The sequence below is a fragment of the Lemur catta genome, chromosome 22, assembly GCF_020740605.2.
Source record: "Lemur catta isolate mLemCat1 chromosome 22, mLemCat1.pri, whole genome shotgun sequence".
Classification (NCBI taxonomy): domain Eukaryota; kingdom Metazoa; phylum Chordata; class Mammalia; order Primates; family Lemuridae; genus Lemur; species Lemur catta.
In genome coordinates, this window is record NC_059149.1 from 14364363 (window position 1) to 14387895 (window position 23533).

Below are 23533 nucleotides of genomic sequence, written 5' to 3' on the forward strand. Positions count from 1 at the left end.
CGCAATCGTGTGCACCTCAAATAGTGGCAGGACGGCCGTTTAGCACGGGTTCTACCAGGTGTCTGGCAGCTGGCAGCTGCTCGATAAATATTAGTGGAATGGATGAATCATTACAACTCAGTAAACATTGCAGAACACAGTTGAGAATGCTGGAGCGCGACGGGACACAGATTATCAGGCAGAACAATCGTTTCATCTTTCTAGTGTTGAAAGGGAGGATTCGAGATGTTATCCCCCACCGCCCCCCACCCGCTAGAGACAAGGCTAGAAATAATATCCTTACTCAATAAATATTGAACGCCTGCTATAGGAGAGTGCTAGGACTCTGGGAAGACAACCTTGTCCCGGGAAAGCCCAAGCGGTCCCCATTCCCTGTCCAGAGTGCTGAAGAAGCACTGCCGGACGCTCACGTGAGGACAAAGTTCCTCCAGAGACCAGGATATGAAGCGAGAGCCAGGAGAGCTTGGTCTGGGGACCGGGGTGGGAAAGGAGACAGAAAAGGGAAGAGGGACAAAGGCGCGCCCCTGGCCCCTGGGGCCGTTTCTCCGCCGAGCCCCGCGAGGGCGCTGTTTGGCTCCTCGCGTGCCGCGCCCCGGCTGCGCCGCCCGCTCGCCTCCTCCCGGCGGAAATGCCCGGGCGCTGACGGAAGCCCCGAGAGAGGGGAGAGAAAGAGCGAGAGGGAAGAGGGCCGAGAGCCGGGAGAGGCCGGCGGGAGGGAGGCGGCGGGCAGTTAGCGTCCGGCGGGAGCCGCGCCGAAGCCCCGCGCCGCGCTCCCCGCACCCTTCACCGACTCCCGCGGCGCGCGGCCGGGCGGGGGTCTCCTCAGGGCCGCGCGCTCGGGGGCGCCGCCGGGCTTGGGCGGGGCGCGGGGCTAGCGGCCGCGCTGCCCGACTCCGTCCTGCCCCGCTGGGAGCGGGCGGCGGCGGGAGAGCGGAGCGGCGCCCGGGGCGGGCGCGGGCGGGGGCGGGAGGGGGGAGGGAGGCGGTGGGAGAGGGACGGGGAGCGGCCGCCATGGACGACAAGGCGTTCACCAAGGATCTGGACCAGTGGGTCGAGCAGCTGAACGAGTGTAAGCAGCTTAACGAAAACCAAGTGCGGACGCTGTGCGAAAAGGTAAGAGCGGCCAGAGAACAGACGCGGAGCGTTGGGCGGGGCGGGGGCGGCCGCGGGTCCCCTCCCCGGCTCCGTCCGCCGGGTACCCGGGGCGGCCGGCCGAGGGCCTGCCGGGCTGCGGCTGCGGCGTCCCCCGTGTGCGGGCCGGGCCACTCCGCGACCCGGGGCGGTGAGCTGCCCTCGCCGGCCGCCTCCGGCTCCACCCCGGACCGCTGGCCTCGGGGTCCGGTGCCGCCGGGCGGAGGAACCGGGCCCCGGAACCGGCGCCCGAAGTTTGGTCCGGGTCGCCCGCAGTCTCCGGGGGGTTCACGTCACTCCACCTCTGCGGGTGTGGACTAGCCACAGCGGCGCCGGGCGGCCCGGGAATCAGTCTAATGCAGTCTTTTTGAAAATGCGCTGCAAATTAACCCGGGTGACGTTAATATTAATGAACGTGTTAATAAACGTAGAATCTTTGTCAGGTGAATGGGGCCCTTCCAGAATCACTGGCTCGGATTGCAGCAAGCATTTGTTTGTAGTGAGGTGGGCGTGATGGCAGACTGTGATTTTTAAAATAGAGGTTGACTTTGGTGGAAACAGATGGTGACCAGTCTTCACGTTGAGTGGCTCTTGGAAAGAAAGTGTTAATTTTCAAGAAACGACAGAGCAAGTCCGAAGTTTGGTAACAGTGCCTGATTGGAATGATAAATGGGATATGTGTTTCCGTGCAGGATAGCACTTTTCAGAAAGTTATTTTTTTTAGTATGCGTAAAGTTCTTTTTTTCCCCAAAGAATAATAAAACACGCAGATGACTAATTGTATAAGTCATAATTGTATGGTCATAGCTTTCTGAATTCTGTATCCTTTGTTTTCTTAATTGTTTTGCTCGCTCCATCTGAAAGTCTAGAGTCTCCCTTTCATCTTTTATAATATGGACTAAATAATTTTCATGTATCTTTGTGTTTAAAAGTCCCATTTGAAGTCCATGAAGGAGTAACGAGGTTATTTTATGCCATAGTCTATAAAAATTTTCTCAGTCATAATGTTTGGAAGTCCTGGTGCCCCAGATGTGCGCTGGAGAAGGAGCGATCTTGTCAGTCTTGTGACTAGGACACTTTTAAAATTTTGCAGCTTACTTAAGGATGGAGGAGTAACAGCCAGTGTTAAGTTAAAATAGTATTTTTAACAAGTGTAGTGTTGCGTGGGGCCTTTATGTATTAAATATCTGCTTGTTAGCACAGGGGGATTTATTTCTGTAAATAGAACTGCCAAGCAAGTGGTATTTTTCTCTTTTTGAAACAAACTGTTTACTTATAGCTTCAATCCACATTCATTTTCCTTGTGATAACCTATAATTTCATGAGTCTTAAAATTTATGCTTTAAAGATCTCTCGAGCTCTAGCATCAAGTGAAATGTGCAGTTTTGAAATAGCTGAGTCAGTTAACCTCACCATGAGCATTAGATACAGACTTGAAGTACGGACAGAGTGGTAGTTGAATCAGTTTTTCTTTTTGGCTTTCTACTAATTTTAAAATGCATTCCTGAAGAAGAATATTGTACCACTACACTTGAGTTTTATCAATCAGTCAAGGAGGCTTTCTGTATTTGTCAGGAGAGATTATTTTTACTTCACCTCCTAAATAATTTGGACTAGCAATTCCTAGGTCTTTATTGGTATATTTGTTTATATCTTGCACTTATATCTTACTCATTTTTTCTTAAGAGTTTTTGTACTTATCCACAAAACATGAATTTGCAAGTGAAATTCTTTTATCTTTATTCTCTACCCCTTTGATGGCATTTTCAATGTGATGGAGAACTGAGATAGTATTCCTTTTTCTCTCTACTGTTCTGGGCTGTGCTTAGTTTTGCAGCCAGCAAACTTAGGCATACCTTTGTGAGCTATGTATTTTTTACATTCTTTTTTTTTTTTTTTTTTGAGACAGAGTCTTACTCTGTTGCCCTGAGTAGAATGCCCTGGCATCAGCCTAGCTCACAGCAACCTCAAATTCCTGGGCTCAAGTGATCCTCCTGCCTCAGCCTCCCGAGTAGCTGGGACTACAGGCATGTGCCACCATGCCCGGCTAATTTTTTTCGATATATTTTTAGTTGTCCAGATGGTTTGTTTCTATTTTTAGTAGAGACGGGATCTTGCTCGTATTCAGGCTGGTCTCGAACTCCTGAGGTGAAACAGTCCGCCCGCCTCAGCCTCCCAGTGTGCTAGGATTACAGGCGTGAGCCACCGCGCCCGGCCTATTTTTTACGTTCTAATCTTAGTCCCTAGTTGCCTACCCTTATCGTTGTTTGTGGCAAGGGTAGGGTTCAGCTTGTCTGGATTTAAATCCTGCTCCACACTTGCTAGTGCCTCTGACTCCTTATCTGTGCAACAGGGATAATATTTACCCATCTCCTGGGTTGATTGTGAGTAGTAAGATACTCCCCACATAAAAGTCCTTACAAGAAATAAGTGCTCAGTGAATGTTAAATGAAGAAAGGCTAAGCTGGGTGTGGTGGCTCACACCTGTAATCTCAACATGTTTGGGAGGCTGAGGTGGGAGGATTGCTTGAGGCCAGGAGTTTGAGTCCAGCCTGTGCACCATAATGAGACCTCTTTTCTACAAAAAAAAATTAGCTGGGCGTGGTAGTCCCCAACTACTTAGGAGGCTCAGGCGGGAAGATAGCTTGAGCCCGGGAGTTCCAGGCTGCAGTGAGCTGTGATTGCACCACTACACTCCAGCCTGGGCACAGAGCAAGACCCCATCTCTGAAAAGGAAAAAAAAAAAAAAGGCTAAAATTTTTATCTTGTATTAAATGTCACCCCATTTGCTTTTGGGAAGAAATGCAGAAAAAATAGATGCATTGATATGACTTCTGAGATTTTATATAGTGGCTATAGAACCCTGAAAAAGAGCCAGTCCCTGTGATCTGAAGCACAAAATCAAACGTAATTACATAAATCATCTTTTTAAAAAACTTCTTGTGACTAGAATTTTGTTTAATTTTTTAAATAACATGATTTTTTGGATTCTATTGGAAATATTACTCTATAGAAAGTTATATGAAGATGGTTTTTCCCTTAAAATTAAATTTCTATTTTAATTCAGATTGCCTAAAAACTGAAGGAGTCAGCTGAAATCAAGACCAAAGTAGTACTAGTAAAGGCCTATTTTGAGGTATTGGCAAAAATAAAATCCATCCTAGTGCCAGCGGGTGAATGACTGCAGAAAATAAGCGTATGAATGATACGGTCTGTCTGGCTTCTGAGGTTAATTTCTGCCTAGTGAAAAGTTGTTTAAATAGTAAGGCATGTATTCTGAGAAGACTAGCTCTTAACACTAACTTAAATTAGCAATCTAGCTTTTGAAGCTAATTGTGAATTTGACTCGTTATGTGTGCAGAAAAATTGCTTCTGTGATTCATTCCTGCATCAGCAGTAAGCACAGTTATTTTAAGATAGTATGCCTTTCCTAGAATGGAAGGGGGTTAATGGAAAAGAAAAAAAAAAAGGTAGCGTGCCTAGAGAGCTAGTCTGGTGCTGCTCAGGACACTATGTGACTAGAACTATATTTAACTCTTGTCTCGGAAAGAGTAAAAATTTTAAGCTGTTTGACCTCATTAATTGTATTTCATAACTGAAGAATCTCGGTGATGATACTTTAGGTGGGGAGGGAAATTTAGCCAATTTGTATGCTGGCAGATCTTTATTCTGATGATTATAAAGTGCCTATGGAGAAAAATTTTGAGGCTTGTGTAGGAGTATAAATATGTAAATTTTATATTGAACTGATGGAAATGTTTCTGGGTTCTGGTGTTAGCCTTGAAAGAAGCAGGAATATCTTTAGGATATTACTTCATTCTTGATGTGAAATAGCATGCTTAAATTCCTGTGTGCCCAAAATCATCTTAATGAAGATCAGATCATGGTAAAAATGAGTGATTTTGTGAGTTGAGAAAAATCTTTTACATTATTCTCTCTGATAGATTGCAGCTGGGGGAAAAAAAATAGTGGCCTTAAAGCCAAAAAGCCTATAATAATCCTAACTGGTGCTTTCAGTTTCCCTTAGTAAGGATTAGTGCCAGCCTTGGAGGTCCGTTGATAATAGTCTGAAATGCAGTGATGTGGAAAATAGGTCTTTTCTTTCTTACTATAACAAAGAATGACATGATTCCAGTGGAACATAAGGTTAAGACCCAGTTCTACTGACAGAACAAACAGTTGTTTTCCATGTTTATCTAAGCCAGCTTCTCTTAGTGGACAGGTAAAGAAACTAAACTAAACTAGACAGCCATGAACTATTGCTATTGCCTAGAAAATAGACTTTGTTAAATCGTCGTTTCTTAACTTTGTATATGTGTAAAGTCATATACCTAGATTGATAAAATGAAGATGTATACATTATGTGATTTCATTGAATAAAGTTATTTGCAGCATATGCCTTTTGTTCTAATTTAGTGATCTTGCACAAGTTTTTCCTTCACAATCTTTTCTTCAGGACAAGTGCTATGAAGGACTTGATGAATGAAGTCCTTCTTTGGTGAAAGGAAACCAAAATGCCAGAAATTGACAATAAAATTAATGCCCACTTTATTTTCCTAAATTCTAACTATTTTCTGAATTTCGTTTTTTCTAAGAAGAATGGTAATAAAATCACAGACATAATGTAATATGTATGAGTCTACATTAGATTAAATAGGAATTTTTACTTGTTTTAAACTGATTTTCTTCTAAGTTGTCCTTCAAGTAAATGTAGTGAAATGTAAACCTAATCTAGGTGGTTTTTTGTTTGTTTTGTTTTTATTTTTATTTTTTGAGACAGACTCTCACTCCGTTGCCCGGGCTAGAGTGAGTGCCGTGGCGTCAGCCTAGCTCACAGCAACCTCAAACTCCTGGGCTTAAGCGATCCTTCTGCCTCAGCCTCCCGAGTAGCTGGGACTACAGGCATGCGCCACCATGGCCAGCTAATTTTTTTTTTCTATATATATTTTTTAGTTGGCCAGATAATTTCTTTCTATTTTTAGTAGAGACGGGGTCTCGCTCTTGCTGAGGCTGGTCTCGAACTCCTGACCTCAAGCGATCCACCCGCCTGGGCCTCCTAGGATTACAGGCGTGAGCCACCACGCCCGGCCCTAATCTAGGTTTTTTAAAGTAACTTGCATGAAGACATCTTTTCTTCCTTCCATGCTATCTCTTTATAAATGACCAAATGTTATCTAATACTTCTATACATTACCTTCCAAGTCTGAGTTTCTTTAATAATCCTATCAACCCTCAGAAGGAGGTCTGTACATTGCACACTTAGTTTCCTTTCTAGGGAATAGGAGAGCTGAAGCTTAGACTTGGTTTGCTGTTCTGTCCTTCATAATTTAGTACATGTTATCATTCCTTGCAGACTACCCTTTGAGATACTTTTGTGTTGAAAAGAATTTTAAAAAATCCTGAGGTGCAACGTGAGATTGCTGACTTATACTATAGGAGTGCTATGGTATATTACAGCAGAAATGTACAGAAACTCTGTTGAAGATCTGTTAAATGACTATTTTATACAAAGGTAATTTTATTTTGAGGATGTGTGGGGGAAAATGAAATTAAGTGTCCCCCACCTATTCATTCTTAAGAGAAACTTTATTTGAACTTTTTAGCATAGAATTGGATTTTTTTCAATGTGCAAAATATAATGTGTAGGCTATAGTTTAATTTAGCTCTCATTCCCATTTTGTAGAGAGGAAAATAATTATAAAGTTTCATCTTCCTTTGAAAGATTTCCATATGGTATTTATGTCCTAGATAAGGAGCACTCAGAATTGTTTCAGTGCGATCTTGCCTTGGCTTCGATGGCAAAAGAGGTACTTGTTCCTATGGGAAATGAGGAAGAAAAGAGAGGAGTGGTGGAAGAAATGCTGCTGCTATGTATTTACACCATATGTTCAACAAACTTTAGTTGTGCTTTTCTGGGCCAGGCCCTGTTCAAGGTGCTGGAGGTTAGCTGTGAGCAGAAGAGGGGACATGATCAACAGATGTGATAGAGTGCCAGGCCGTGAGTGACTCTTGCTGGGAAGAAAAAGCAGAGGGTAGGGGAGAGCGATGGGCTTAAGCTGAGAGGCTCTTTTAATAGGGTAGTCGGAGAAAACCTTCATAATATGATTTCTTTTTGTAATCAAAAAGAATTTTGCAAGAGTTCGAGTTAGTTCCCAACACTGTCCTCACCTCTGACACCAACTGTAAGAGTTTAGTCACCTGTGAATTAGAGGGAACACTCCCCAGGACTGCCCTCACTGCTGACACTAACTGCAAGGTCAGTGGGTTCTCAGGATCATTCTTAGGTTTTATAATTCACAAGAAGGACTCGCAGAACTCACTAAAAGCTGTCATACTTGTGATTATGTTTTAGTACAGGGAAAGAATACAATTCAGAGTCAGCCAAGGGAATAGACACATAGGGCAGAGTCCAGGAGGTGCTGAGTCTTTGCTTTCCTGTCCTCCAGTGGCTGAACTGTTACCCGGTCACCCAAAGCCACCATCATAAATCACATTGTTGACTGTCTACAGGTCAAAGCCTCCAGACAAACACTCTTTATCAGGCAGGACATTTCAAGGGCAAAGGCCAGACCTCTCTTGGAGTGAGGTTAATTCTTCACTACATAGATTTTTATTCCATAACAAATTCTAAATGACAAGAACTTTAATAAAAATAAATGAAAAATAATACCAAAATACATGAAGAAAACATGGGTAAATTCATCAGACTTACAGAGTGTGTACAATATGAGGGTTTTTTTTCTAATTGAGTTGATTTTTTTTGTTTTAATTTTGTATTGTCTTGATTCTATAAATCCTTTGAAAATTGAAAGCTATTCATTTTTTAATGTTTAAAATATTCTTTCCTAGTTTTTTTGTGTGTGTAATTTTTACTACCCAAGTGTTAACATTTTTATGTAGTCATCTTGTCTCTTTTCCTTAAGCTTTAAGTGTGCAAAAGAGTCACGTGGAAAGGAAATTAAAAATTCAGGTTCTTTTTATGTCTTGGGCATATCCAAGAAGCTGCATTTTAAGGAGCATCACAGATGTTCTGATGTAGAAATATACAATAAGATTCTGATAAATTTACCCATGTTTTATTTCATTATTTGGGGGTTTTTAATGTTAAAGTAATATTTCATTAAGAAACTTATCAAGAGTAGCTTAAACAGTGCTTGCCTTCTCATCATATGATGTATGAGGTGGAGAATGCGTCTTTTCTATGCATTGGTGAATTACTATGCTCTTAACTTTGATCTGCTTCCAGCATTTTCTTTGTGCTTTCATCGCACTGCTTTGCTCATTTATGTCACTGTTTGCTTTTTCACTCATTTATGTTACAGAGTTTATTTATTTATGTTGCTAAGTACCTGTCTGCCTATCTAGTTCAGATGCAGCAGTGTTAACATTCCCACAGTCAGCTATTCTGTGCACTTTTGATTTGAATTTCATTTCCAGCGTTGGCAACTTTTCATTTCTTTGTTGCAATGTCATTGTTGGCCAAATCCCTCCTTTGAGTTTCCATTTTTGTAAAATGTCACGTGGAGGCAATATAGTTACACATTTTGCTGTTTGTATATGAACTTAATAATGGATGTGCAGTAACCAGTATAGACTTTGAAAGAGGTGTCATGATTGAGCATTGATCATGATGCACACGTATTTGTAAACTAGCAGCAGAATTTTTACTGTATGTCATTACTCAGTTACTGTGGTAACTGAAATTTAAACCATGTTGGTGGGGGCCTGGAGCTATTTAATTAACTGTGATAACTGAAATTCATGCATATGGGAACTATACAAAGTGAGAACTGTTGATATTAAAGAGAAATGATTGAATAGAATTCAAATCCACTAAGTAATTTTGTTGTAACTCCATTGGGCTGCAACAGTATTTCACGTTTGGTTTTGGTGGGGTTTTTTGTCATTTTTTTTTAATTGAGGTAGTAATTCACCTACTACGAAAGTCACCTTAAAAAAACTATAATTGAATAGTTTTCAGTATATTCAATAGAGTTTTACAACCCTGACCACTAATTCCAGAACTTTTTCATCACTCCAAAAAAGAAGCCCTATACCCATTAGCAGTCACTCCCCATTCTTTCCTCCCCCCAGCCCTGACAATCACTAATCTACTTTCTGTCACTGTGGATTTGCCTGTTCTGGATATTTCATAAACATGGAATCATGTGATGTGTGGTTTTGTATTTGGCTTCTTTCACTTAGCATATTTCCAAGATTCTTCCATATTTTACCATGTGTCAGTACTTCATTCCTTTTTATGACTGAATAAAATTGTTTTTATAATTATTACGATTTGGATGATTTTTTTTTTTTTTGGCAGAGGCAGTCTTGTTCTGTTGCGACTTTTTTCATTATTTCCTTTTTTTGTTTTTTTTTTTTTAAGAGACAGAGTCTCACTCTGTCACCTAGGCTGGAGGAGTACGGTGGCATCATGATAGCTCACTGCAGTCTTGAACTCCTGGGCTCAAGCGGTCTTCCTGCCTCGGCCTCCCAAGTAGCCAGAACTATAGGCACACACCACCACATTCAGCTACTTGGCTCATTTTTTTCTTTTTGTTTTTTATTTTAAAGAAATGGGATCTTACTGTGTTGCTAGTCTCAAACAATGACTTTTTTAAACTTGGAAATAATAAGATTATTTTTAAAACACAGCTTTATTGAGATAAAATGCCTGTACCATACAGTTTGCTTATTTAGAATATACAATTCAGGTCTGGCACGGTGGCTCACACCTGTAATCCTGGCACTCTGGGAGGCCAAGGCAGATGGATTGTTTGAGCTCAGGAGTTCGAGACCAGCCTGAGCAAGAGCGAGACCCCATCTCTACTGCAAAATAGAAAGAAATTATCTGGACAACTAAAAATATATATAGAAAAAATTAGCCGGGCATGGTGGTGCGTGCCTGTAGTCCCAGCTACTCGGGAGGCTGAGGCAGTAGGATCCCTTAAGCCCAGGAGTTTGAGGTTGCTGTGAGCTAGGCCGACGCCACGGCACTCTAGCTCGAGCAACAGAGTGAGACTATCCCAAAAAAAAAAAAAAAAATGAATGTACAATTCAATGAGTACACTCACATACATGTGCATCCGTCACAATTTTAAAACATTTTCATTACCCCCCAAAGTAACCTTGAACCCGCCCAGTCCCTCCAGTCCTCCCGCAAACTCTAAGCAGCCACTAATCTTATACTTTGTGCCTCTTGAGATTTGCCTATTCTGGACATTTCATGTAAATGGAATTGTATATTATGTGACTGGCTTCTTAGCATAAGGTTTTCAGAATTATAGCTTGTATCAGTACATTTCTTTATTGCTGAATAATATTCCATTGTATGCATATGCTGTATTTTCTCCATCAGTTGGTGAACATTGGGCTGGTTTCCACTTTTTGGCTATTACAAATAATGCCACCATGAACATGTATAAACAAGTTTTCATTTCTCTTAAGTATATTCTGAGAAGTGTAATTGCTGGATCATACGGTAACTCTGTGTTTAACTTTCTCAGGAGCTGCCAGGCTGTTTTCCACAGCAGCTGCACCATTTTACATTCCCATCAGCAGTGTATGAGGGTTCCAATTTCTCCACATCCTTGCAAACACTTGTTATTATCTATTTTAATTGTTGATTTTATTTTCTAACAGGCTAAAGAAATTTTAACAAAAGAATCAAATGTGCAAGAGGTCCGATGTCCTGTTACTGTCTGTGGAGATGTACACGGTCAATTTCACGATCTTATGGAACTCTTTAGAATTGGTGGAAAATCTCCAGATACAAACTATTTATTCATGGGCGACTACGTAGACAGAGGTTATTACTCAGTGGAGACTGTGACTCTTCTTGTAGCATTAAAGGTATGATTAATGAAATTCAGTTTTCTTTTTTTCAAGCTTTAACCCAGGCTCAAGGCAAGAATGTCAGTATTGCATATCATCTATTCTGTTTTATGGTCCATTCAATTTATAATCCCTTAAAATAGTAGTTGGTTTTACATCTTTTAAAAAAGAGAGGACTTCTGCCTACTTCTGTTAAATGTATCATTCTCTTGGGTAGTCCATAGTTGAAGTCTTGGGATCATATTTGACTTAGTCACCTATCATTCGTATTGGGTCATAAATAAATCGTCTTTTTCTTTTTTCTTTTTTTTTTGAAATAGGATCTCGCTCTGTCACCCAGGCTAGACTGGAGTGCAGTGACATCGTCGTAGTTCACTGCAACCTTAAATTTTGGGGCTCAAGCAATCTTCCTGCCTCAGCCACCCAAGTAGCTGGGACTACAGGCACATGCCACCAAGCCTGGCTTTTGTTTTCTTTTTTGTTTTTATTTTTTGGTAGAGACTGTGTCTCGCTACACTGCTCAGGCTGGTCTCGAACTCTTGGCCTCAAAAAGTGCTGGTATTACAGGCATGAGCCACTGTCCTCAGCCAACAAGTCTTTTTTAATTCTTGCCTGGAAAAGTATGTTATTCCTGTGTCTTTCTATTTTTACTGTCACCACACAGTTTATCACCTCACATTTTGATTGAGTTTTTTTTTCCCAGTTTCATTGTCTGCAGTAAAACACTTTGATTGTTGCAATGGCTTGGTAACTAATGTGTTTCTGCCTCCAAGATCTGATTGTTCCAAATTCACCTTGTATATGCTGCCAGATGAAATCTCTTTTATTTAACACTTTTATCGTGTTAATTCCCTACTCTCAAGCTCTTCAGTAATTGCATGTCACCTACAGAATCAAACTCCAATTCCTTGACTGGCCCTCTTTAGTCTTAATTTGCCTGCCAGTAGTTGATAGCATAACCTCTACGTCAAATCAAAGAGTTCTCTTATTATTCAATGCTCTAGACTATCTCCGTTTGTCTCCTTATCTGATTTCCCGTGAGATTACTCTGTCCGTGATTTCTTACCTGTTCTGCCAAGACTCAGCTCATCTCACTTTGGTGTAGCTTTCAACGATTTTAGCCGTATTCCTTCTGCTCTGTGTTACCATGATGACACTTAGTCTCCCACACTGTATTTATGCTACAAGGCAGTTCATTTATTGCCTTGTATTATTTATTTTATGTGTCTCATAGTGCGATTAGCCCCTAAACAGCAGAAACCAAAAATTGTATAGTCATGTGTCCCTTCACCACAGGAGTAGGTTCTGAGAAATGCATTGTTAGGCAGTTCCATCATTGTGTCCATCGTAGAGTGCACTTACACAGCCTAGATGGTGTAGCCGACTGCACACCTAGGCTGTACGGTATAGCCAGTTGCTCTGATCACCTTCATATATGCAGTTCGTTGTTAACCAAAATGTCATTATGTGGTACATGACTGTACTTTTGTGGGCCTGGCACCTAACTTTATAGCCCTGAACTTAATGTTGGATGCTTAGTAAACATGTATGAATTGAAGTATGTGTGTGCAGCTTTTTTGCTTAATTTACAGAATCTGACACCTTTTCATATTTCTTATCAGACACATTCCTAACAAAATAGTATGCTTATATTTTTCTTTTAGCATAGAAAGGAAACTATTAATATATTTGAAATCTTGCCCAGATTTGGCAAGGGCCTTTTTTGTTTATTTTTATTGGCAAATCCAGTCTTCCTGTGGGAAATAAAAATTGAGAAGGGGAGAAGTTAGTCTGTAAAGGAATTTGTTTCAAACCACTGATCTTACTGCATTCACCAGGAAGAAGTAATAATGTTCTGTAAAGATTTAGAAGACCAGTGATAGTTTGATGATGATGAAGATACTAGAAACAAAGAATCAGATACAAGGTTTTTAGAGTAATATCAGTATCAGTTAAAGGTTCAAATGTTAATCCATAAAACCTGATTATGAGTGAGAAAGATTTTTACTCTGAAAAAGAATTAACGTTCCATTTACTAGTGGCCAAAAGGGCCATTTAAAGAAGTGGGTCAGAGATTAATGTGCTTAACACGATGCTAGTAACAATGTGTTTATACCCACGGTTTCTTTTTCTTTTCTTCCAGGTGCGTTATCCAGAACGCATTACAATATTGAGAGGAAATCACGAAAGCCGACAAATTACCCAAGTGTACGGCTTTTATGATGAATGTCTGCGAAAGTATGGGAATGCCAATGTTTGGAAATATTTTACAGATCTATTTGATTATCTTCCACTTACAGCTTTAGTAGATGGACAGGTGTGTATATATGTGCTTGTGTCTCGCCAGGGGAGGGAGATGGTAAACAAAAGAAAAGATATACTATTGGTATATTAGGGTCTAGATTTACGTGACATGTATTTGTGCATCTCCTTGGCCTTTTCCCCTTATACTTAAAATTGCAGAGCAGAGAATTACATAAGTTTCATGAACATTTATTTAAATAAAGCATAACTGTAAATGCAAAGGAGCTTATATATCACAATAACAGGTATAGCTTTATTCCAATAAATTTGAAAAGCTAGATGAAATTTATTATAGCAAAATGCTAATTATTAAAATTCTTTTGCAGAAATTAGTTCAGTATAAATAGAATACCACACTTACAAGAAATTGGAAAAGTAATCAGGTCTAAATAGTTTTATAGTCTGATTCTACCAGACCTTTAAGGAACTTAAAATTTGTGTGTTCTAGAACTTGGGAAAAGATGGAGAGCTTCAAAACTCACACTGTACACCTAATATAACCCAATACCAAACCAGACATGGCAAGCACAGAAAAATAAAATCAGACCAAAATCATTTGGGGAAAAAAATCCTGTATCTGTTTATGACTTAAAATTGTTATTAAGAGATAAAGTATAGTAACATTAATTGGATAAAGAAACACTGCCTGGGCCGGGCACAGTGGCTCACGCCTGTAATCCTAGCACTCTGGGAGGCCGAGGCGGGTGGATCGCTCGAGGTCAGGAGTTCGAGACTAGCCTGAGCAATAGCAAGACCCCATCTCTACTAAAAATAGAAAGAAATTATCTGGCCAACTAAAATATATATGGGAAAAATTAGCCGGGCATGGTGGCACATGCCTGTAGTCCCAGCTACTGGTGAGGCTGAGGCAATAGGATTGCTTAAGCCCAGGAGTTTGAGGTTGCTGTGAGCCAGGCTGATGCCACGGCACTCACTCTAGCCCGGGCAACAAAGCGACACTCTGTCTCAAAAAAAAAAAAAAGAAAGAAACACTGCCTGTACTTACCAGTAAAACATTAGAAACCTTCTCTTCAAAATCTGGAGAAAAATGCTTAACCAAAACTTGTATTATTCTCTTTGATTCAGAATCCCCACAGAATGGGCCTAAAAATAGGTATTTGGCAAAAAACAAAGCAAAAAACACTTGTATTAATCAATTTTGTTTTAGAAGTCCTAGACAATGCACTGAACAATAAAAAGAATTAAAAGATACAAACATTGAGAAGAAAAAACATAGCTGTGTGATGGTGCACACCTGTAGTCCCAACTGCTTGGAAGGCTGGGGCAGGAGGATCACTTGAGCCCAGGACTTCAAGGCTGCAGTGAGCTATGATGGCACCACTGCACCACTCCAGCCTAAGTGACAGAGCAAAACTCCATCTCTTTTTTAAGGAAGGAAACAAAAATATTTTTGTAAATGGCATGATTATGTACTCAAAATCTGAGAAAACTGAAAAATTATTATAAGCAACAATAGGAATCAGTGGGTGTTTGCTATACGAGAAACAAAAAATTTTATACATCAGTGATTAGGTGCACATACGTAGTCCCAGCTACTCAGGAGGTCAAAGTGGGAGAATTCCTTCGGCCCATGAGTTTGAGGCTGTGGTATATACTATGATCAGTACCTAGGAATAGCCACTGCTCTCCAGCCTGGGCAGTATAGCAAGACCATCTCTAAAAAAAAAAAAAAGACCAAAGAAAAAAAGAAAATGTAGTGGTAGGTCATAAGGATGGGGATCCCATTCACCAGAGGAAGGGAGAAATACTATATAAAATGCCTAGCATTATGAAAGAAAAAATAAAAGAAACAGATCTAAATGTTAGCATTTTCTCTGATTTGTTCTTTTTGTTTTCCACTGTATTGTAGACATTTTCCACTGAATATTATTAAATTTTATTTTGAAAAGAAAAGCTGTTAGGACTGACGTTTATAACCATTATTTAGTTTTCATTAACTTTTAGCAATTAGTAAAACAAATACATTTTCTTTTTAAATTCATAAATAGATATTCTGCCTCCATGGTGGCCTCTCTCCATCCATAGACACACTGGATCATATAAGAGCCCTGGATCGTTTACAAGAAGTTCCACATGAGGTAAACTTGAGTTTAAAAAAAAAAAACACGAACTATAACAACATTATGAGTAAAATAAAAATTAGTTAACTGTGACTGGTACTAATTTGTAACATATACTTGATTTTCTTGTCCAGGGCCCAATGTGTGATCTGTTGTGGTCAGATCCAGATGATCGTGGTGGGTGGGGTATCTCACCACGTGGTGCTGGCTACACATTTGGACAGGACATTTCTGAAACATTTAACCATGCCAATGGTCTCACACTGGTTTCTCGTGCTCACCAGCTTGTAATGGAGGTACGTACTTTTCTTGTAGGGTGATCTTTATTTCAGATGAGTGTATATTTATGTAATCAAGCTTCATGACTTAGAATACAAAAAACATACTTCCCCATTATCTAGATAATAGGGAGAAAGGCTTGCTGATCTTAGCAAGTAGGGAAAGGACTGTCTTCCCTCTCCCTCCACTTACTTTCTTCTGAGCCATTTGAATATCAGTTACAGATGAATGCTCCCTTACCCCCAAATTTCCATGTGTATTTTGTAAAATTAAGGGCATTCTTTTATATAACCACAGTGTAGTTATCACAGTCAGGAAATTTGCATTGTTATAATACTGTTACTTAATCTAAACACTTTATTCAAATTTTGTGAATTATTTCACTAATGTCTTTGATAGCAAAATTTGATTTTGTGTACACTGTACAAAATCTAATGTGGGATTCGGTTGCATTCACTCTTCTTTGATATGGAAATAATTCCTCAGATTTTCTTTGTTTTCCATTATCTTGACATTTTAGAAGAGTATGAGCATTTTATTTTGTAGAAATATATCCATCAGTTGGGGTTTGACTGATGTTTCCTTATGATTATAGACTCAGGATATGCATTTTGGGCAGGCATGCCATACAGTGATGTTGTGTCCTCTTCAGTGCATCACATCAAGGGATTGGGAAATCTGTCTGCCTGACTGCTGCTAGTGTTAACTTTGATCACTTAGTTAAGGTGGTATCTGCCAGATTTCTCCACTATAATGTTGTTTTTTTGTGACTACTAAGGGAACATAAATAGAAGATAATCTCTCCAGACCATTAGGGAGTAGCTTCAAAATGTTAGAGAAAACTTCACCAGCCCAGTGGAGGCAAGGAGAGGAGTGGGAATATGATAAATAAAGAATTCCAATTCATACTATAAAAGTAAGTCTATAGCGAGAATCATAAGAAATGGAAAGGGACAAAATTTTTACTTGCCTAAAAGACTGAAGCTCTCAGATTAGATAAATTATCAAAATTCAGTTATTATTTTGGACATAACTAAAACATAATGATACCACAAATTAGAGGTAAGGGATGGAAAATGGTATATTGGTATATCAAGTAGATAATTATCCAAAATACAGCTAACATGAATCAGAATAGCCTCTAAGATAAAAGGTATCATTAGAAATACAAAGAGGTCATTACTGAAGAAAACTGGCCCAGTTCTCTAGGAAGAAGGTATTCTAAATTTGTATTTACCTAATAATAGCTTCAAAATATTAATATATGAAGCAAAAACTGGCACAATTTATGAGGGAAAATTGAGAAATTTATTATTACTGTGGGAGACATTTCAATACACATCCTAGCCAAGATCTCAAGCATAGAGTAAGGAAAACAGCACAATTACTGAACTCCGTGTAATGGAATCCTATATGCAAGAGTTATATAGTATTATGTGCAGGTACACAAACTTAAAGAGACCTTATAAGATAGTATAGATGACTACATTTCCACAGCAAATACTTGTAATTTTGTAATTTGGGGATTGAGTTTTTCTTATCTATATCAAGATTATAATTTTATAATGAAATGTTGGAATTTTTTTTTTAATGCTTCAGGGATACAACTGGTGTCATGATCGGAATGTGGTTACCATTTTCAGTGCACCCAATTATTGTTACCGTTGTGGGAACCAGGCTGCTATCATGGAATTAGATGACACTTTAAAATATTCCTTGTAAGTAACCTTAAATTATTTATTTATTTATTTATTTATTTATTTATTTTTATTTTCGAGACAGAGTCTCGCTCTGTTGCCCGGGCTAGAGTGCCGTGGCATCAGCCTAGCTCACAGCAACTTCAAACTCCTGGGCTAAAGCAATCCTCCTACCTCAGCCTCCCGAGTAGCTGGGACTACAGGCATGCGCCACCATGCCTGGCTAATTCTTTTCTGTATTTTTTTTTTTTTTTAGTTGTCTGGCTAATTTCTTTCTATTTTTTAGTAGAGACAGGGTCTTGCTCTTGCTCAGGCTGGTTTTGAACTCCTGACCTTGAGAGATCCTTCCGCCTCGGCCTCCCTGAGTACTAAGATTACAGGCATGAGCCACCGTGCTCAGCCCTTAAATTTTAGTTATATATAATCACTTTCAGAAGGAAGAAATTTAAATGTAGATGTTAAAAAACAGAGGTAGATATCTGCTTCTGGAACAGTGGGTTAAGAAGTGTGACAAATCCTCTTCCTAACAAAACAACCATTAACTGGAGAAAATTATTTTTAAAAACATTTTTTTCCATTTTTAAAAATTGTGCTAAGGGCATAAAGCAAATGGTGAAACACTCAAGAAAATCTATTACAAGTAATAATAGGTGTCGTCTGTGGCATTTAAGCTATGACTTGCTCCCTCCTCTCCTCCTCCTGGGGCCGTCTTGCACAAGCTACTCCAGGTGCTTTACTCTGGGTGGGTTTGGTCAGAAAGATGGGAGCCTCCCAGCCCTTCCCCCAGTCTTAGGGCTATTGTTGCACTCCCAGATGATGGATCAGGCACCGCATGTCTCACCTTCCCTAGTTCTGGGTTACAGAACCTCTTTCCCTGGTGAACACAGTCAAGCAGGCTGAGGGCCCCTTCGCTGTCCCTCTCCTAGGGTGGAAGCTCAACTCCAGGCAAGAGTGGCAGGTTGACACCACTGGGTGCCCAAGTGCTCTTTCCCCACTGCCTGCTCAGAACACAGGGTGTCACCGAGCCCGCAACAGTGGCACAAAAGTTCTACTTAGGAAAGAGGCAGGTCACAGAGAAGTTCCTCAGCTCTTACGTCAGGGGACTTACCTTACTTAGAACAGAAGGTGGAGAATTCCAAGCCTGAGTACTTCATCAAAAACAGTGGATATCACAGTGGAGACCAATTAAGAGGGCTCTGATAGCTCCCATGATACTAGCAGCAACAAGCAAAAGAGCAGAGCAACAAGGAGCTTAATAGATAACACTAGGGAAAGAAATAGCCAAGAAAAGTGCTCCTGGGACCACAGTCAACACGGGGGACAAGAAGGCTGTGTACATATACTTGCTGTACCCCACTCAGCAATGAGGAGGATGTGGGGTATTCCTAATAATATCCCCAAGCCACGTCTGGATTGTGCCAAGTTGAATAGTGTCCTCCCAGAAATTCATGTCCACTCAGAACGTGATCTTGTTGGAAACAGGGTCCTTGCAGATATAATTATTGAAGATGAAGTCATTGGATTAGAGTGGGCCCTAATCCAGTCTGGCTGGTGTTTTTATGAGAGGAAAAGAAACATAAACACAGGGGAGAACATCACAACAAGACGAAGTGGAGTGCTACATCTACAAATCAAGGATTGCCAAAGCCACCAGGAGCTAGAGAGGCAAGGAAGGATTTTTCTCTAGAGCCTTCAGAGGGAGGATGGCCCTGCCAACACCTTGATTTCAGCTTTCTGGCCTCCAGAACTCTGAGAGAATAAATTCCTGCTGTATGAGCCGTCCAATTTGCAGTAATTTGTCACCGCAGCTCTAGGAAACAGTAGATTCATCAAGAAAGGATGTAACCCTGTAACCCTCACTGGTCCAAGAGGCTTAAACACAAGCTCTGATCAAACATTGGCTGAACAGTAAATTACTCTGATCCAGGAACAACTCCTAGTAAACCGCACTTAAGAATAAAATCACACTCATCTCTGACAATCTGGAAGATTGTGCATGCCCATTATACCTTCTCAGGACTGATTGGAGAAGGAAAATCCAAGCCATAGTCCCTGGCTGAATGGTAAGCCAAAATGTAAACTCCTTCAACTTTGATAGCAACCCCCAAGCCACTTAACATTTCCAGTGGTCGTTAGAGTGAGCTTTAAAATCAGGGCCAAGGGACTTAAGTTGCAACCTTCGATCAGTAAGTGGCTTATGTCCACCCAGAAGTGACCTCTCAGTAACCAGGCTGAACAATTAAAACAAGTAAAAAAAAAAAAAAAAAAAAATCTGAGCATAGCCACAGAGACTGAAATAGACTTCACAGAGTTAGTTCAGCCAAGTTACTAAACAAAATTAAAAACTACAAAGTAAACAAGAGCAATCCCCAAGGAGATTAATATCCAGAGTTACTACAATATATTATCTGTAACGTCCAGTTTTCTAACAACAAATTCTAAGACACAAAAAGGAACAAGAAAGTGTGACAAGGGGAAAAGTAGGCAATAGAGGAAATTATTTTTAAAAAAAAATTATTTCTGTTGGATAGAACAACTAGGCAGAGATCAAGGAAATAGAAGGCTTGAGGAACACTGTAACTGTATAGCTAACATCTGTAAAACAATACCCAACAGCAGCAGAACACACATTCTTCTCAAATGAACATGGGACAGAGACAGTTTGCTAGACTTTAAAACAAGCCTCAGTAAATTTAAGAAGATGAAATCATACAAAATACGTTCTCCAGACACAACAGAATAAAACCAGAAGTCAGTAACAGAAGGAAAAGTGGAAAATATGTGGAAATTAACACACACTTAAATAACCAGTGGGTCAGAAAAGAAAACATGAGGGAAACTGGAAAATACTTTGAGATGAATGAAAACAAAAACACAGTGTACCAATATGTATAGGATACAGTGAAAGCACTGTGTAGAATGGAAACAAATGAAATAAAGAGGAGAAAAACAATATAGAAAAACCAGTGAAAATAAACGTTGGTTCTTTGAAAGATCAACAAAATTGAAAAGTATTAACTGGACTAAAAGAGTAAAGATTCACATTGCCAAAATCACTCCAGGTCTTATGAAATAAAAAGATCATAAGGAAATACAATAAATATGTGGCAGCAAATTAAATAACTGGACAAATTTCCAGAAAAATGAAAACTATTGAAACTGACTCAAGAAGAAATATAAGATCTGAACAGACCTTTAGCAAGTGAGGAAATTGAATCAGTAATCTTAAAACTTCCCACAAAGAAAAGCCTGTAATCCTAGCACTCTGGGAGCCTGAGGCGGGTGGATTGTTTGAGCTCAGGAGTTCGAGACCAGCCTGAGCAAGAGCGAGACCCCATCTCTACTAAAAAATAGAAAGAAATTATATGGACAGCTAAAAATATATATAGAAAAATTAGCCAGGCATGGTGGCGCATGCCTGTAGTCCCAGCTACTCGGGAGGCTGAGGCAGGAGGATCGCTTGAGCCCAGGAGTTTGAGGTTGCTGTGAGCTAGGCTGACGCCACGGCACTCTAGCCAGGAAAACAGAGTGAGACTGTCTCAAAAAAAAAAAGAAGAAGAAGAAGAAGAAAGCACAGACCAATAACCTTTATGAATATAGACACAAAAAGCTTCAACAAAATACATACCAGCAAACGAATCCAGCATATAAAAAGGATTATACACCATGACCTAGTAGGATTTGTCCCAGGTACGCAAAGTTGGTTCAACACATGAAAATCAATGTAATAAACTGTATTAATATTAAATATTAGTTTTACTAATAGGCAGAAAGAAAGAGCATTTGACAGAACCCAGCAGCTTTTCAGAATAAAACATTCAACAAGTTAGTCATAGAGGGAACTTCTCAGTGTGATAGAGGGTAGCTATGAGAAATCCACAGCTAACATCATACTTACCGATGAAAGTCTGAATCCCCTGCTAAAATCGGGAACAAGAGAAGTATGTCCATGCTTGCCACTTCCATTCAGCTGATAATAGTGTTAAAAATATTCTATGTCAGGCACCAGACAAGATATTTTATCTGCTTAAATTTTCACCATAGCTCTGTGGAGTGGTAGAATGGGTGGGAACACCTGCAGTGATGTGCCCAGGGTCATTCCAGCCATAAGTGACAAAATACTGGTGGGAAGCCAGGACTCCTGTTCCTATTACAATGTCTTGTTCTTTATTTGTTTGCTTTCAAAGTCAAATCCTTTAACTCTGTGATTCCTTTTTTGCCATTTGTAGCCTTCAGTTTGACCCAGCACCTCGTCGTGGAGAGCCTCACGTTACACGGCGCACCCCAGACTACTTCCTGTAAATTCCTCCTGGGGAAACCCACCTTTGTATGTGGAAGTATACCTGGCTTTTTAAAATATATATATTTAAAAACAAACAAAAAACCAACAGTAATCTATGTGTTTCTGTAACAAACCGGGATCTGTCTTGACATTAAACCACATCATGGACCAAAATGTGCCACACTAATGATGAGCATTGAGCACAATTCGAGACTGAAATTGAGTACACTATGTTCTAGATTGGTCAGTCTAACAGTTTGCCTGCTGTATTTGTAGTAACCATTTTCCTCTGGACTGTTCAAGCAAAAAAGGTAACTAACTGCTTCATCTCCTTTTGCACTTACTTGGAAATTTTAGTTATAGTGTTTAACTAGCATGGATTAATAGAGTTGGAGTTTTATTTTTAAGAAAAATTCACAAGCTAACTTCCACTAATCCATTATCCTTTATTTTATTGAAATGTATAATTAACTTAACTGAAGAAAAGATTCTTTCGGGGAGTATGTTGTCATAACATTCGAAGAGATTTCCCATCATTTAAACTAAATTACTGTTTTATGTTGATCTGCAGATTTCTGTATATTTGTCATGACAGTGCTTGCATCCTATTTGGTGTACTAAGCAAATAAACTTTCCATTTTAAACAAAAACACTGATTTACTGTGGTGTGCTTTAAAGGAAAAGCTTCAGTAATTTGAAATTCGACGTAAAATTTCTTGACATAATAAACAGCCATATTGAAAATTAAAAGTAATGATCTATGTATACAGCTTATTTTCAGAAGAAAGTGTCTTTTAAGAAGAAAATGAGATGGTAGAAATAAATATCTCAAAATTGGCTGGGCATGGTGGCTCACGCCTAAAATCCTAGCACTTTGGGAGGATCGCTTAAGGCCAGGAGTTTAAGACCAACCTGGACAAAATAGCAAGACCCCATCTCTAAAAAAAAAAAATTTTTTTTAATTAGCTGAGCATGGTGGCCCTCCAGCTACTTGGGAGGCTGAGACAGGAGGATTGCTGGAGCCTAGGAGTTTGAGGCTGCAGTGAGCTGTGATGATACCACTACTCCAGCCTCACCAAGAGAGTACCTTGTCTCTTGAAAAAAAAGAAATCTCAAAATCACAATGTATTATAAATAAACTGAATGTCAGTTCAAAGAGTCAGACTTTCCTTTAATCCAGCTATCTACTGACTAAAACATTGAAAGCAAAGTGACTTGGATGAATTAGCGATTAAAAGATGGAAAAAATAGGCAACTAAACAAAAGAAATCTGAAGTATCTTAAAATTTAATATTTGACACAAAGTTTAAAGACAGAGGATCAATACATATAAGATTTAACAGTTAACTCAAAATTCTAAACTTACACGCACCTACCAAAATAGCCTCAATTATGTTAAAAAATTCTTAGAAATACAAAGAAATTAATAAATTTTTATTACAGTGGGTGATTTCAGCTCACTTCTGTATTTAAGTAAATTAAATGTAGCAGGCTGGGCATGGTGGCTCATGCCTGTAATCCTAGCACTCTGGGAGGCCGAGACAGGTGGATCGTTTGAGCTCAGGAGTTCGAGACCAGCCTGAGCAAGAGTGAGACCCTGTCTCTACTAAAAATAGAAAGAAATTAGCTGGACAACTAAAAATATATAGAAAAAATTAGCTGGGCATGGTAGCGCATGCCTGTAATCCCAGCTACTCGGGAGGCTGAGGCAGAAGGATCGCTTGAGCCCAGGAGTTTGAGGTTGCTGTGAGCTAGGCTGACGCCATGGCACTCACTCGAGCCCGGGCAACAGAGCGAGACTCTGTCTCAAAAAAAAAAAGGAAAAAGAAATACCTCTTCATTTTGAAATGTTAAAAACTGAGTAATTAAGGGTCAAAGATCAAATAATGGAAATTATAAATTCTTAGAATTTGGAAAAACTGGTT

The 23533-nt window shown here is 39.7% G+C and overlaps 1 protein-coding gene across 1 annotated transcript; it reads left to right on the top strand.

Moving 5' to 3' along the window:
- The first annotated feature begins 692 nt into the window (after window positions 1-692).
- Window positions 693-22258, top strand: PPP2CB (protein phosphatase 2 catalytic subunit beta). The gene is made up of 7 exons (XM_045535833.1): window positions 693-1113; window positions 10774-10983; window positions 13109-13282; window positions 15279-15368; window positions 15485-15646; window positions 17229-17347; window positions 21556-22258. The coding sequence occupies exons 1-7, from the start codon at window positions 1012-1014 to the stop codon at window positions 21626-21628; spliced, it is 930 nt and encodes a 309-aa protein (XP_045391789.1). The 5' UTR covers window positions 693-1011; the 3' UTR covers window positions 21629-22258.
- Window positions 22259-23533: the final 1275 nt, after the last annotated feature.

Bases quoted from the DNA above. Each gene is read 5' to 3' on its own strand.
- PPP2CB (XM_045535833.1), top strand. From the start codon at position 1,012: ATGGACGACAAGGCGTTCACCAAGGATCTGGACCAGTGGGTCGAGCAG. The intron at 1,114-10,773 runs GTAAGAGCGGCC...ATTTTCTAACAG, and splicing joins TGCGGACGCTGTGCGAAAAG to GCTAAAGAAATTTTAACAAA. The intron at 15,647-17,228 runs GTACGTACTTTT...TTAATGCTTCAG, and splicing joins CTCACCAGCTTGTAATGGAG to GGATACAACTGGTGTCATGA.